Here is a 14,638-nt window from a genome sequence, read left to right as displayed (position 1 = left end):
AGAAGCAGTCCAAGACATAATAAGAAAAAGTTCTAAAATGTCATTTGAACAGTGCCTGAGTTATCTGTGGGTAGAAAGTCACATGAAAATGGGCAATATGCTCTGTATCTTTCATCTGCCACAAGTGTCCTTCCCACCAGTCATGAGTGGGCAAGAAGGGAGCCCTGACTCTAGGTCTTCCACCCTTCTCTGACATTATTTATCTAGTGTCAGACCCAAGTGAGTGTTACTCTGTCAGATATCCCACATGAAGCGGAGACTTCATACAAGAATAGGGCTGATGGGCTAGGAGCTGAAAACCACAGAAATGTGAGATGGTCTCCCTAATGGTTACTACAGAAAAAGTCCTTAATTTGGAGAATCAGAAAAAAATACCTTTTTACAACTCTTCCAAGTGAGGAAAGAAATACTGTGTGGCTTGCTTTGTATTGCTCGATTGAATGTAAAGGACAAGCTTATGTGGAAGTAAGCAGTGCTGACTCTCAGCTAATTCACATGCAGCTATATCTTATCTTTATTTTTGTTATTATTTCTAATTATAAGTCTGTAAGGATGCTCAAGGGGAACAATCTCTAGATGTGCTCTTTATAACACGATGCCACACCATTCTGTTTCTGTTTATACTTCAAAGACAATGACAAATACCTGTGTTGATGTATTTTTTTCCTTGCTATTCCAGGCTAACAAATGCCTACAGAACTCTTTGTAAATATTCTTTTCCCCATAAAAAGCAACATATTTCTACCAACATATTTCATCATGGAGAACTCAGAACACAGCTATATCTGACCTTTCAGAAATGGCTATTTTTAAAATGCCCAGTGGTATCCAAAGCTCATATGCAAACCCATGAAGGCACCCCTTAGGGTTTGAGTGGAGAGGCCCTTCTGTGCAGATATATGCACCAATTCATTATTCATTAACAACCTTATCCAATGTGGACTTACATTCTCTTTTTCTATTCCCTAGTCTCCTCTCATTCCTTGAACTACATATCTATTCTTATATGTACAGATATACAAGGCCTGAGGAAGCCCAAATACATTGGTCAAGAGGGAAAATTACTAAAAAATAGGCCAGTCTTTTATATATTCTCCAGAGTTGTAGATTGTTCTGCTAATTCAGTGGAATTTTTTTTTATCCCAATGCCTCTGCAAGCTCTAACAAGCTTCCATAAGCAACAACACCTTATCATAGCAGTGAGTCCCGTGGGCAGCCACATGCCCCTGAAGAAGGGCATGTAAAGCTTTCCTAGGAGCTGAAAACCTAGGAAAGGGTATATGCCGACAGAAAGGGTATATGCCGACAGAAAGGGTATATGCCGACAGAAAGGGTATATGCCGACAGAAAGGGTATATGCCGAAAGCCTGACTCTTCGTCAGCAGCCACAATCTTTCTTTGAGCCCATCATACCCATACACTATCTAGAACATTTATGCTTTCCACTGGCTGTTCAAAGTTCTTCCTTATGTCCTGTCCTCTCAAGCAATAAATGAAGAAAATGTTGAATTACAGATTCCAAGTTCCTATCACATCTGCACTTTTTAACCTTGTGACCTCATTCCAGCCTCTTAGCCAACTCAAACCATAATTTTCTCAAACCATAAAACTTTCTCATCCATAATTGGAGATAATGAAGTAGGCAGAAAAATGTTTCTGCCTACTTAAGTGTTTGTGAGAATCAAATGATCTATATGAAAACTATAAAGAAATATATGCATTCAAAGCAATAAAATTGTCATTCTCCTAAAAGTATTCAAATTCAGACTCAAAGAACAGAGAACACTCAAATACTCCAAACCTTCCATGCAATTTAGAAGCATCAATGCCTACAGAAATCAACGAAACATACTTATTCAGATATGGAAATGAATCACGGCATTAACATTTTGGCCACCCATGCTTACCTGTTTCAGAAAGCAGTTTTGTAGCTTCCAGCACTTTCTCAGTATAAACCCCAGCTTCATAGTTCTCCATCTCAGCGTTGATGATGTGTATGACTCGAGCTGCTCGGCCCCTGATGGCCCCTGCAGTCCGGTCCAGAGTGTCCACATCACCCTCTTGGAGGGCTATCACACACTTGTTCACATCCTCCAAGATGTGATTTTCTATGGAGAGGACACATACATATTTAGATGACTTTAAATCACTCAGAAGTTAAGCAATTAAAGTTGATTCAACTATCATGAACACTTGCCTTGCACACATTTCAATGTATGCCTAATACTAAAATTGTATTTAAAGGACATAGTTTGTCATTACAATAGTGGTTCTCAAACCTGAGCATCAGCCAGAGGGCTCGTAGCACCATGTAGATTGCTGGGTGTCACTCCGAGAGTTTCCAATTCAGTAAGTCTGGGTCTTAGAGCCCAAGAAATTGAGTTTCTATCAAGGTCCCAGGTGATACTCATGCCACTGGTTTGAAGACTACATTCTGAGGACCACTCAGTTAAAGAATATCCCTTCCTTTGTTTTGAAGTTTGATACTTACTACACGAGAGGGTCTTTTAGGAACTGTAGCAGCCAACAGGAAGTCAATCTGACTAACTATAAATGTCTATAAATAAGACCAGAGTTAAAGATTTGTGTACTTGTTTGTTTGATAATGTTTTCATTAAGAAAACATTTGAGGTAAAAATGAACAAATACCATGCAGTTAGTCTTTTAAAATTATGTCATGCACATGGTACATACAATGGGAAAACTGATTAGGTGAAGGTAATCAGAATTTCCCACAATTAAAATAGAATCCTGTCTCGTGGCTGGTTCCCTCAGATTGTAGCCAAGGTCTGCACAGCTTTCATGCTATTTGTCCAAAGTAGAAATCAAGCAGGCAAGAGGAGAGGCTTCACTCTCCTGGCATAGAGAAAACACATTATTTGTTCCCTTGGAGTTTTAACAAGTGTGTAATCCTGTAATTTTCATGTCCAATATGAGATTTGTAATTCTATTCCTAGTACATTCCTTAGAATCAGAATTCTAAGAAAATGTTCAAAAAGTTTAGTGCTTTATGGAATTAAACTGAACACATACACACAGGCACACACAAAGTAATAAACTGCATGTTTGTGTTCCCTTAAAATTCGTATGTTAAAACTCTAACTCCCAAAGTGGTATTATTAAGAGGTGCAGACTTTGGGGGTGATTAGGTTATGAGGGCAGAATCCTAAGAAATGGAATTAGTGCCCTTATAAAAGAGATCTCAGAGATCTCTCCCTCTTTCTACCATGAGAGTTTCCAGTGAGAAGCCTATAGAGTCCTTTGTCTTGGACTTTCCAGCCTCCAGAACCATAAGATACAACTTTCTGTTGATTATAAGCAAACCAGTTTATGCTATTTTCCAAAACTCACCAAGACATGAACACATAAAAATATGTGCTTTTCATAAATATGTTTAAAAAGTCTTAAGTAAACTATTAACATGTTAAAATTATAACTGCCAAATCCAACAAATAGTTTATAAAGAATTAAAATAAAATATTACCTCTTTAAGAAGCTTTTAGGGCTAATTCTGATTTTAAATTTCCTAAAAGGAAAGATGGGAGGGTATCCAGGAAATCCTAGTCTCTGCTATGGATCTCTCCTACTTTCACTAAACTAAACATTTAGAAGGAATATTTATTCTTTTAGGACATGGGATAAAAATTGCAAGTTATAACTGACTTTTCATCAAGAACATCCATTTTGACCTCATACAGTGTGATTTCCTCACTCAAACCATTATAAATTGCTTATTTCTACATTCTCTAGTTCTTTAATTTCAAATATAAATTAGAATAGAAAAATAATGAAATGTTTAAATTTTAGTATTTAGATTTCTAAAACTCACAAAAAGTAGTATTTCCCAAATCATGACATTTTCTTGAGACATGACATTTTAATGAATACATGATTAAACATGTGAACACAGTATACCCCTAAAGTGACATCTGAGGGATATATTTACTCAAATGAATATTGATACAGGATTTCAAGTATAAAACTTTGATTAAAAGAAGCTTCTCTTTCTGTCCTGTGAGATATCTTAAGAAAATTAAAATGTGCCTTGACCCCTAAGACTCAGCGACTACAAAAGAATTTGTGTCAAATTACACATCCAGCTGCTATTTTCTTTGAATAACAATATTACAAGAATGGGCAAGGTTTCTCTGCAGAGTTTAAAGACGGTATTTTAGAGTTCAGTAAAAATTAGTTAGAAGTATGTTGATTATATTAGATACTAATCTCTCTGGAGTTAATAATTGTGTTTTAAATTCTAAGAGGCCTACTCGTGACCCAATATGTTAAAATAAAAACTTTTTTTTAAATAAGGCTACCCCAAAGTAGAAATATGCAACTAATTTAATTAAGAGGCAAGAAATATGTTTTTATAGATCTTATTATATCTATTTAAAATCAGCATAGGCTAACAACCCATAACAAAAGCACTGCTCTTGATTACTCAAATCATCAACAAATGTGTTAAATAAGTGAATAATGTTGTGTGAACAAAGTATTAGTTTTATAATTTCCTAATTGACTAACTTTTTTTTTTTTTTTTTTTTTTTTTTTTTTTTTTTTTTTTTTTTTTTTTTTTTTTTTTTTGAGATGGAGTCTCCTTCTGTTGCCCAGGCTGGAGTGCAGTTATGTGATCTAGGCTCACTACTACCTCCACTAACAAGTTCAAGCAATTCTCCCGCTTTAGCCTCCCAAGTAGATGGGATTACAGGTGTGCACCACCACACCTGTCCCAAGTAGATGGGATTACAGGTGTGCACCACCACACCTGGCTTTGTGTGTGTGTGTGTGTGTGTGTGTGTGTGTGTGTGTGTGTGTTAAGACAGGTTTCACCATGTTGGTCAGGCTTGTCTCGAACTCCTGACCTCAAATGATCCACCAGCCTCGATCTCCCAAGGTGCTGGGATTACAGGCATGAGCCACCAGACCCAGCCTAATTTAAAATTTTTATTTATAAAAATTAGTCAATTTTAAGATACAGTCATGCAATATAAATCATTTCAGTCAACAACAGATCACATATCTGAAGGTAGTCTCATAAGATTATATCATAGTTTTACTGCACTTTTAAAATATTTATGTATGTTTAGATACACAAAACTTACTATTCTATTCCAATTGCTTACAGTATTCAGTACAGTAGCATGCTGTACAAGTTTGTATCCTAACAGCAATAGGTTTTACTGTATAATGTAGGTATGCAGTAAGCAATATCTGGATGTGTAAATAGAGTATATGATGTTCACACAGTGAAGAAATTGCCCAACTATGCATTTCCCAGAATGTATACTTGTTGTTAAGCAACATATAATTATACTTGACTCAGAATCTTTCAACCTTCTCCAATTCAGGTCCCCTTTTATGAAAAAGTGAGTCACAATTTCCTCAAGATAGTAGTTATATTGATGGGTGGTAGACATGTAAAAGCTACTACGGTTCAGAATGTTTTCAAACAGATTTGTATTTTATTAGTAACAATCTACAGGCATGTCTTGCTTTCTTATACAGACTGGTTTTTTTTTTCCAAATACAAATTGAAGATTTGTTGCAACTCTGCCTCAAACAAGTCTGTTGGCGCCATTGTTCCAACAGCATAAGCTCATTTCCTGTCTGTGTCACGGTTTTGCAATTGTTGCAATATTTCAACTTTTTTCATTATTGTTATGATGATCTGTGATCAGTGCTCTTTGTCACTATTGCAATTGTTTTAGGGCATCAGGAACCATGCCCATATAAGATGGCAGACTTAATAAAGGTTGGGTGTGTGCTGCCCACTCCACCAAGACTGCTGTTTGCCATCTCTCTCCCTCTTCTCAAGCTTCGTATTCCCTGAGACATAGCAATATTAAAATTAGGTCAATTAACAACCCTACAATGACCTCTAAGTGTTCAAGTGAAAGGAAAGATCACATATTTCTCACTTGAAATCAAAAGCTAGAAACGATTAGGCTTAGTGAGGAAGACATGTCACAAGTCAAGAGAAGCCCAATGGCCAACTTGTAAGTACAAAGAAAAGTTCTTGAAAGAATTAAAAGTGCGACTCCCATGAACACACAGATGATAAGAAAATAAAGCAGCCTTATTGCTAATATGGACAAAGTTTGAGTGGTCTAAACAGAAGATCATATCAGCTAGAGAATTTCTTTAAGCCGAAGCCTAATCTTAACCAAGACCCTAATGTTCTTTAATTCTATGAAGGCTGAGAGAGGTGAGGAAGCTGCAGAAGGAAAGTTGGTTCATGAGGTTTAAGAAAGAAATCATTTCCATAACATAAAAGTGCAAGGTAAACAGCAAGTGCTGATGTAGGCAGAATAGAACTTGTGGCATGTTATCCTGAAGATCTAGCTAAGATCATTGATTAAGGGGGCAAACAACAAGTTTTCAGTGTAGACAAGACAGCCTTCTATGGGAAGAAGGTGCCAATTACAACTTTCATAGGTGGAGAGAAGTCAATGACTGGCTTCAAAGGACAGGCTGACTCTCTCCTTAGGGGCTAATACAGTTGATGACTAAGTTGAAGCCAATGCTCATTTACCGCTTTGAAAATCCTAGGGCCCTAAGAATTACGTTAAATCTACTCTGCCTGTGCTCTGTAACAGGAACAACAAAGCCCAATGACAGCACATCTGTTTATAGCATGCTTTACTGAATATTTCAAGCCCACTGTTGAAACCTACTGCTCAGAATAAAAATAGTAATTCTTTCCAGAATGTTATTGCTCACCAAAAATGCACCTGGACACCCAAAAGTTCTGAAGGAGATGTACACGGAGACTAATAGTGTTTTCATGCTTGTTAACACATCTATTCTGCAACAGATGGATCCAGGCATAATTGTGACTTTCAAGTCTTATTACTTAGAAGATACATTTTATAAGGCTGTAGCTGCAATAGATAGTGATTCTCCTGATGGATCTGGGCAAAGCAAATTAAAAGCCTTCTGGAGAGAATTCGCCGTCCTAGTTGTCACTAAGAACATCCATGATTGATTCACCAGAGAAAGTCAAAATACCAACATTAACAGGAGTTTAGAAGAAGCTGATCCCAACCCTCGTGGTTGACTTTGAAGGGCTCAAGACTTCAGTGGAGGAAGAAAGTGGAAATAGCAAGAGAACTAAAATTAGATACGTAGTCTAAAGATGTGACCGAATTGCGGCAATTTCATGATCAAACTTAATGGATGAGGAATGGCTTCTTAGGCCTGAGCAAAGTAAATGGTTTCTCGAGACATAATCTCTCCCTAGGTATGATGTTGTGAACGTTGTTGAAACGACAACAAAGGATTTAAAATATTGTATAAATGTAGAGGATAAAGTGGCGGCAGTGTTTGAGAGGACTGACTCCAATTTGAAAGAAGTTCTACTGTTGATAAAGTGCTGTCAAACAGCATCACATGCTACAGAGAAATCTTTCGTAAAAGGAACACTCAATACAGGAAATGTTCTTGTTATCTTACTTTAAGAAATTGCCATAGGCACCCAGCCTTCAGGAGCCACCACTCTGATCAACATCAAGGAACCACCCCACCACCATTAAAGAGATCATGGCTGGCTGAAGGCTCGAATGATCTTTAGCATTTTTTAGTAATGAAGTATTTTTAAATGCATTTTTTAGACATAATCTTACTGCACAGTTAATAGACTACACTGCACTGTAAACGTAACTTTTATATTCACTGGGAAACAAAAAGAATTTCTATGATTCACCTTATTGCGATTGGTGTTTTACTGTGGTAGTTGGAATAGAACCCACAACATATTCGAGGTTTGCCTGTATTTGGAAAAAAGCCATACCTGTTCACATAGGCATGAACATGAACTTTTTGGTCAGAAGACCATACTTGGTGTAAATGTGGATTTTTGAACCCCCTGTCATGATTTCCCCACTCTTATACCCTGTGCCTTCAGGTCTAGGACCTACAGTTAGTAAGCACACTAATCTAGTATGTATCAAGGAGGGCAGTCAATTATTTAAAGGCAGAATACATCCTTGATTCGTATTTGCATTCCTGACAGTGGCACATAGGCAGCAGGCAATCAAAGGGGAGATACTGAATGAACATGCCCATTGAGAAAGGGCAATCGATTACACTTTTATATTTGTATGCTAAAGTATTTTGAAGAGAAAGAATTCATGAAGTAAAGAGACAGAGGATCGATGTTGCAGCTAGAAAGGAGCAGAGATGAAAATAGTAATAAAAGGCAAATATATCCTAGAGATTATTCCATTGCAGGGGAAAAACCGTAATGTTTGGGTGGCACACTCTAATATCAAGTGTGGTATTTAAACATGTCATGAAACATTTGTTTGCAACATATTTTTGCTGTAAGCTTCCTTACATTTTGCAACATTATTTTAGAAATGATATAATTTTGTTATGAAAAAAATCAATGATGGCCAAACTATTTGATTATTGTAAATCACAAGGCTATAGATTCAAAAAATGAAATTCACTGTGAATATTTAAAAGACGACAAACTTAAGACTGTAGCATTAAAAAAAAAATAGGCAAAGAAAAAAATAACCAAAACTCTTGGACATTATGAGATCAAGTTAATAGCTTTTTCAGATCTTTAGATTTCTACTACTTTGTGAGCCAAATCCAAGAATTAAACTGTCACATGATTAATGCCAAGATGCTTATTTTAAAACACTATTAAAAAATGTAGGTTTTCCAAAGTGGGAAAAAGTTTAAATGTTCCAACACAGCCATTTCACTTTTTTTATGAGAATAGGCCAGATCTGAAAATTGGTTTTGCTCCTGTAATATTAATAGCTAGCATCACTGCTCCCCAAACTTATTAAATTTATCGATATGAAATGCAACATCAGATACACAAGTTAGGGTAGCGTATTAAAAAAAAAAAAAAAAAAAGAAAACTACAGTCTTTTAAAAACAAAGATCTGTTTTTATTGTTTTTTAAATAGAGTTTCCTGCCAGAAGAGATATTTCCTTAAGAAGAAACCGATACATAAAATGTCATTAATGCCATTTCAAAACATCTCCTGGGCCAAACTTGCAATTTACTGATGTAAATGTTTGGCTCTAGCTCGGAGAGAAGATGAGAAGTAGTTTCCCTAACTATTGGGCTGTGTCCACAGCCTACCAGCAGGATGGAGTGGGTTGTGTCATTATTTGTCAAACCCCATCTGTGGAAAGGTGCCTGCTGCCTCTGATTGTCAACTCCAAAGGCATGCTCTGGCAGGCCCTGCCAAGCTGGCTCCCTGACAGTGCCTGTTCATTTTCCTGCCATGGCATGCCACAGCACTTGTACCACTGGGGTTGGACTCCACAGTGTTATCAGCAGAAGCCAAAGCCTTTTCTTGTTGTTGGTAATAATGAGACACACAAAGGAATGGCAAGGAGAAAAGGAAGCAAAGAGGCAGGGCTTGGGGGAGGAAAATTAAGAAAAGCTTTGCCCTATTGAAAACGTCTGAGATAAGACCTCCTCGCCTTGCTTGTCCCCAACCTCAAATTTTTGTACATGCATTTAAAGAATAGGTTGGAAAAGTTCAAAGTTCTGAAATGATTCCTCTCTGAAAAAGGCAGTGTATAGGTATTTCTTATTGATTTGAAGGTAGAACGGGATGCAGAAGATTTTCAGGGGTTGTTAGGATTGCTGTGTGAGATCTGAGGCTGGCTGGGAAGGGCTCTTACTTGGAGCACCACAGTTATCCTGGAAAAAACTGACCATATGCTAGAAAGAAGATTCGTACAGTGGTCCCCTTTCTGTTCTCCATCACCCAAGTTCCCAACATACCTATCTGAGCAATCTCCAAGTACCTTATGAGAGATTCATTCTGTGGGGGTATATTTTACAGGATTAGGACTCAGCTATCAGCAAAGCAGAAAAAAAAAAAAAAAGAAATGACAATATATTGAGTTCTTTTATCAACTAAGCTCTAAATATAGTGATATTTAAATGACTAGTTGCTTTGACAAGTCATCAAAAACAAAGATCTTGCTAACAAAAAACAAGACAGGTTTCTGAAAGGGATTAGAGATTGGAATGAGAATACCAGAGGCGGAAAGAGGAAGCTAAAAATGAAAGGCGGAAGCACCAAAGGAAATTTCCTTTCTATCTTGACTTACTGAGAATTATATAGTTTCTGAAAAGAGGATAATCTGGATTTTAATACCATCTCTGCCAAGTTGCGTACCCTCTCAACGACTTAGTTTTCTTAAAAGAAAACCTGGAATTACTAGTACCTATTTTATAGAATTTTGATGAGAATTAAACCAAGCAGCAGAGAGTAAGGTAAATTCTAGTTACAGGCCTCATGTTATGTCACTGTTCCCATCTGCCTTGACTTGCCCGCATCATTGAAAAGCTGGCTTTCTGATTATCCATCACATCTACAGATTTGACTATGCTGTTCTGAGACAAGCCAGTGGGAACTTACTGTTTCTTCAGGAAAAGGAAAGACTGCAACTAAAAACATTTTCTAAACACGACAGCCACTCAGAAATCACTCGCACACTGTTGCAGTCAGAGGTCCTGTCTGCCTGGTTCCCACCAGCGGTGATGCAACGTCTCCCTCAGCCCTCAGCCTGCCAAGAACCAGCAGGTCATCAGGGCTAGTACTGCCTGAGTCAGTAGATGTGACGTCCACACACCTGTGTAGAATCAACACCTGGCCAATTCGCATTTCTAAGAGTCAGCTGGTTCTTTTAACACCTCACAAAGGAGGCTGATGTTTCCAGTGACCTCCACCTCACAGATTTCTCCAGGTGAGCTGGACCAAATAAGTTAGGTCAAAAGCTTTTGGAAAAAGGCCCATTTGCTGGCTGGTAGCTCAATCTTGAAACAGACTCCATGAGTCCTGTTAAAGGTCAAACTGACTCCACAGTTATTCATGTCTACTGCATCCTCCAGTCTGGCTTCATTTACAAAGAATAAAGTTATAATTTCAGGGGATGAGCAGTTCTATTTTCTTTCACTCATTTCCTTCTACAACCTCATTGGCAAGTGCTCGAAGCCTTGATAGCTTCCAAGTGCCTTCTCAGAGGTAAATTATGTGGCTGATATCTTTACTGGTGTTATCACAAACCTTCACTTGTTGAAAAAAAGAGAAACTTAACATAGCCAAATAGGAGTAACTGATCACCTATTTTTAAGACATAAACCTTGTAGATTAATGAATCCCATATTCCACGGCCCTTTTTCACAGGAGTGATTCAGATACATCACAGGCCATCCTGCTTTATAAACTCCAAACACTAAAAAGGAAGATAAGCCACCTTAAATCATGTGATCCTTTTTAATGCCTTCACTGTCTCGAAATAACATAAATACCAAAGAATTGAGAGAGTTATAATCACATTTGCAGAGATGATCAAAAAAACTGAAAGATCTAAGGAGAACGCCTGAAACACAGACCCATGACATTTGCAAACATTCCTTATCTCATTGTTACCCTCTTCGGTCTGCCTTGTATGGGGCCTATTTGTGATGATTACCTGAGACCGAGAGGAAGTCATCCACTGAAGTGATGTCATCCACAGCCTCTGTCAACACTCGGACCTGCTTCTCCCACTGGTCTTTGAAGACGTCCATGTTATCCTGAGCAACTTTGCTCTGTGGCCGGGCAGCCAGTGTCAGAGCAGCATTGATGACCTATTTGTTGGAAACAATCCAGGGACATGGTGACCACACACTTCAAAAAAAGAATAAGCAGGTCAAAGACCATGCTAAACCATGGACCCTGGACATTCTACAGATAAGTGGGTTCCTGGTGTTCAGAAGGACAAACACATAAAAGATAAGTTATCAACTACCATTAATTTTTGTTTGCTTTGCTTCTTTTTAAGATACAATAGTCTGCCTCAGGTTTCAAAAAGTATTTTCTAGACAAGTCTCATTTACGTAGCACAGATGCAGCAGAAATGCAATTCTTGCTTTCCACATGTGCAAGTTTATGATTTAGCTCCTGAGACAAGGTAAATAGATATGGGATATTAAAATCACAACCCAAAACAAAACAAAGTCAACAGGAGTGGAGAGTATAGTGGCACAGTCACTAATCCCTGCAGCCTCGGACTCCTGGGTCCCAGCAATCCTCCCACCTCAGCCTCCCCAGTAACTGGGACTACAGGAATACACCACCACACCCGGCCAATTTATTTTTTGTAGAGATGTAGTCTCACTATATTGCCCAGGCTGGCCTTGAACTGCTGGCCTCAATCCATCCTCCCACTTCAGCCTCCCAAAGCACTGGGATTACAGGTGTGACCCACCATGCCCCGCCCCAGTTACAGTAATTCTGAAGAGACCAGTGTAGTTTCTTCTTCCTGAGAAGGGTAGAACTTGAAATGCCCCATGAGTGGTGAGTAGCATTTTCCAGTGAGAAGAAATAGAGAAAGGAGAGGAGGAGCATGAGGGCTGGAGTGGAGAAGGCCACTGACAGGCTCTTGAAACAAAGTGAACGAGGCTTACCTGGGGACACAGGCTGTCAATCTGGGTGGCTGCCATCCGAACTAATTTCACCCCTTCTTCATTGTTGGAGATGGAACAGGCCAAATTGGCAACCTGCATTAAAAATGATTTTAGTGAAAATTATGCTGGGCAAAGGGAAAGTATACTGTTGCTCGGGCTTGTACTTTCTCTGGCAGATGTCTCTTCCAGGAGAACTGTTTCAGAAATAAGATAAGGGTACCCTGCCCTTCATGTAGAACCAACTATTACTACTTCTTATGCTAATTCGGGCATTTCTGTTAGAAGAGGCATTTCACGACTCTCAAGCATATACAAGGATATGTTTTAACAGGGATTTTGACCTGTTTTCTCTTATGAACTGCCTTAATCTGCCTACACTCTCTGGAGCCCCCTAAGGCTCATTATCAAATGCAAAACCCTGTGATCTTGGACATTTCAGTACTCAGCTCTGACCCTGCAGAGCTGAGTGAGAAGAATGCTGCAGGCAATGCTTTGGGCTTGAGAGATTAACAGTAAGCTGACAATTATGGTACCCTGCCCCCAAAATTCCAGATCTGCCTGAAAAGTTTAGTCCACTAATTGCAACTCAAATGTTGTTAGAGGCCAGCTGTTATGAGCAATGCAGCAAAAAGGCTCGTATCATTCAATGGACAATGACAGAGTATATAGTAAATTACAATGTGCAGATCTGGTCTAAGGCATTCAAATTTGATGGCTTCCTTGGTTCCTGGCCTCTTCCATCTTCAAAACCAACAGTTTTTTTTTTTTTTCCCCTCCTTGGTTCCCGGCCCAAATTTGAATGTCTTTCCCACCCCTCTTGGTTCCTGGCCTCTTCTGTCTTCAGAGAGTTGGTTCTGAAGATGGATGGGGCCAGGAAGAGAGGAGGGGGGAAAAAGACATTCAAATTTGATTTTTAAGAACATTATGCTTTCCCAAACAGCTGACTGAATTCAAGTTCCCAGGTGAAGTGGTTCAACTCCTGTTTTCCTTCTCTTGAAGCAGAGTTAGTAATTCATGGTGAGATTGAATAGCCAAGGTCAACAGCCACAAAATCACCATCAAAAGACCAATCAGTTCCATCAGGTTGGGATCAAGATGACACAAGAATAGGAAATGTGAAAAGACAAAGAGGAGGAGGACAGCAGGGGGTAGGAGCTGTGGAGCAAACAGAACAAGTGATTGGCAGAAAGAGAATCCCCAGAGTCTTTTGGCCACTTGCCCTTTTGGCATCCTGCTTTATGTCTAGACTCCTAAATGGTGCTGTTTTCCTCTCATACTTTAATGCTCTAGGATGTTAGAATGTATCACCCATGCTTATAGTTACTAATGTGAAAGAAACCTTGGGCAGTGTGACATAGTGAGAGGAGCACAGGCCTGGGGATCAGGAGGCTCAACCACCGGGCATCTTTGGGTGGCCGTTTGAGCAGACATCAAGCTAGCCGGAGGAGTTCTTTTTCATACCCCAGTGGTGCCTGGAATGCCAGCAAGACACAACCATTCACAGCCCTGGAAAGGGAGCTGAAGCCAGGGAACCAAGTGGTCTAACTCAGTGAATCCTACCTGCAAGGAGCCCAGTAAGCTAAGATCCACTGGCTTGCAATTCTCACTGCCAACACAGGAGTCTGAAGTCACCCGGGGATGTTTGAGCTTGGTGAGGGGAGTGGCATCCAGCATTATGGAGGCTTGAATAGGCAGTTTTCCCCTCACAGTGTAAACAAAGCCGCCCGGATGTTCGAACTGGGTGGAGCCCACCACAGCTCAGCAAAGCAGCTATAACCAAATTGTCTCTCTAGAGTCCTCCTCTCTCGGAAGGGTATTTCTGAAAGAAAGGCAGCAGCCCCAGTCAGGGGCTTATAGATCAAACTCCCATCTCCCTGGGACCAAGCACCTGGGGGAAGGGGTGCTGTGGGTGCAACTTCAGCAGACTTAAACATTCCTCCCTGCTGGCTCTGAAGAGAGCAGCAGATCTCCCAGCACAGCACTCGAGCTCTACTAAGGGACAGACTGCCTCCTCAAGTGGGTCCCTGACCCCTGTGCCTCCTGACTGGGAGTCACCTCCCAGCAGTGGTCAACAGACACCTCATACAGGAGAGCTCTGGGTGTCATCTGGCAAGTGCCCCTCTAAGACAAAGTTCCCAGAAGAAGGAACAGGCAGCAATCTTTGCTGTTCTGTGGCCTCTGCTGGTGATACACAGGTAAACAGGT

The 14,638-nt window shown here is 39.5% G+C and overlaps 1 protein-coding gene across 8 annotated transcripts in view; it reads right to left on the bottom strand.

The window, feature by feature from the left end:
- CTNNA2 (catenin alpha 2) overlaps positions 1 to 14,638 on the bottom strand; it is a 1,139,443-nt gene that overhangs the window by 93,654 nt on the left and 1,031,151 nt on the right. For all 8 annotated transcript variants that reach the window (XM_037741389.1, XM_017536690.1, XM_017536691.1 and 5 more), the window contains 3 exons: positions 12,434 to 12,526; positions 11,458 to 11,614; positions 1,908 to 2,108 (listed from right to left, as the gene is read on the bottom strand). In XM_037741389.1, the coding sequence (XP_037597317.1) occupies positions 1,908 to 2,108; positions 11,458 to 11,614; positions 12,434 to 12,526 (451 nt within the window). The remainder of the gene's footprint in view (positions 1 to 1,907; positions 2,109 to 11,457; positions 11,615 to 12,433; positions 12,527 to 14,638) is intronic.

Source organism: Cebus imitator, unplaced genomic scaffold (assembly GCF_001604975.1).
Source record: "Cebus imitator isolate Cc_AM_T3 unplaced genomic scaffold, Cebus_imitator-1.0 Scaffold100, whole genome shotgun sequence".
Classification (NCBI taxonomy): domain Eukaryota; kingdom Metazoa; phylum Chordata; class Mammalia; order Primates; family Cebidae; genus Cebus; species Cebus imitator.
This window is presented reverse-complemented; position numbering and strand designations above follow the sequence as displayed.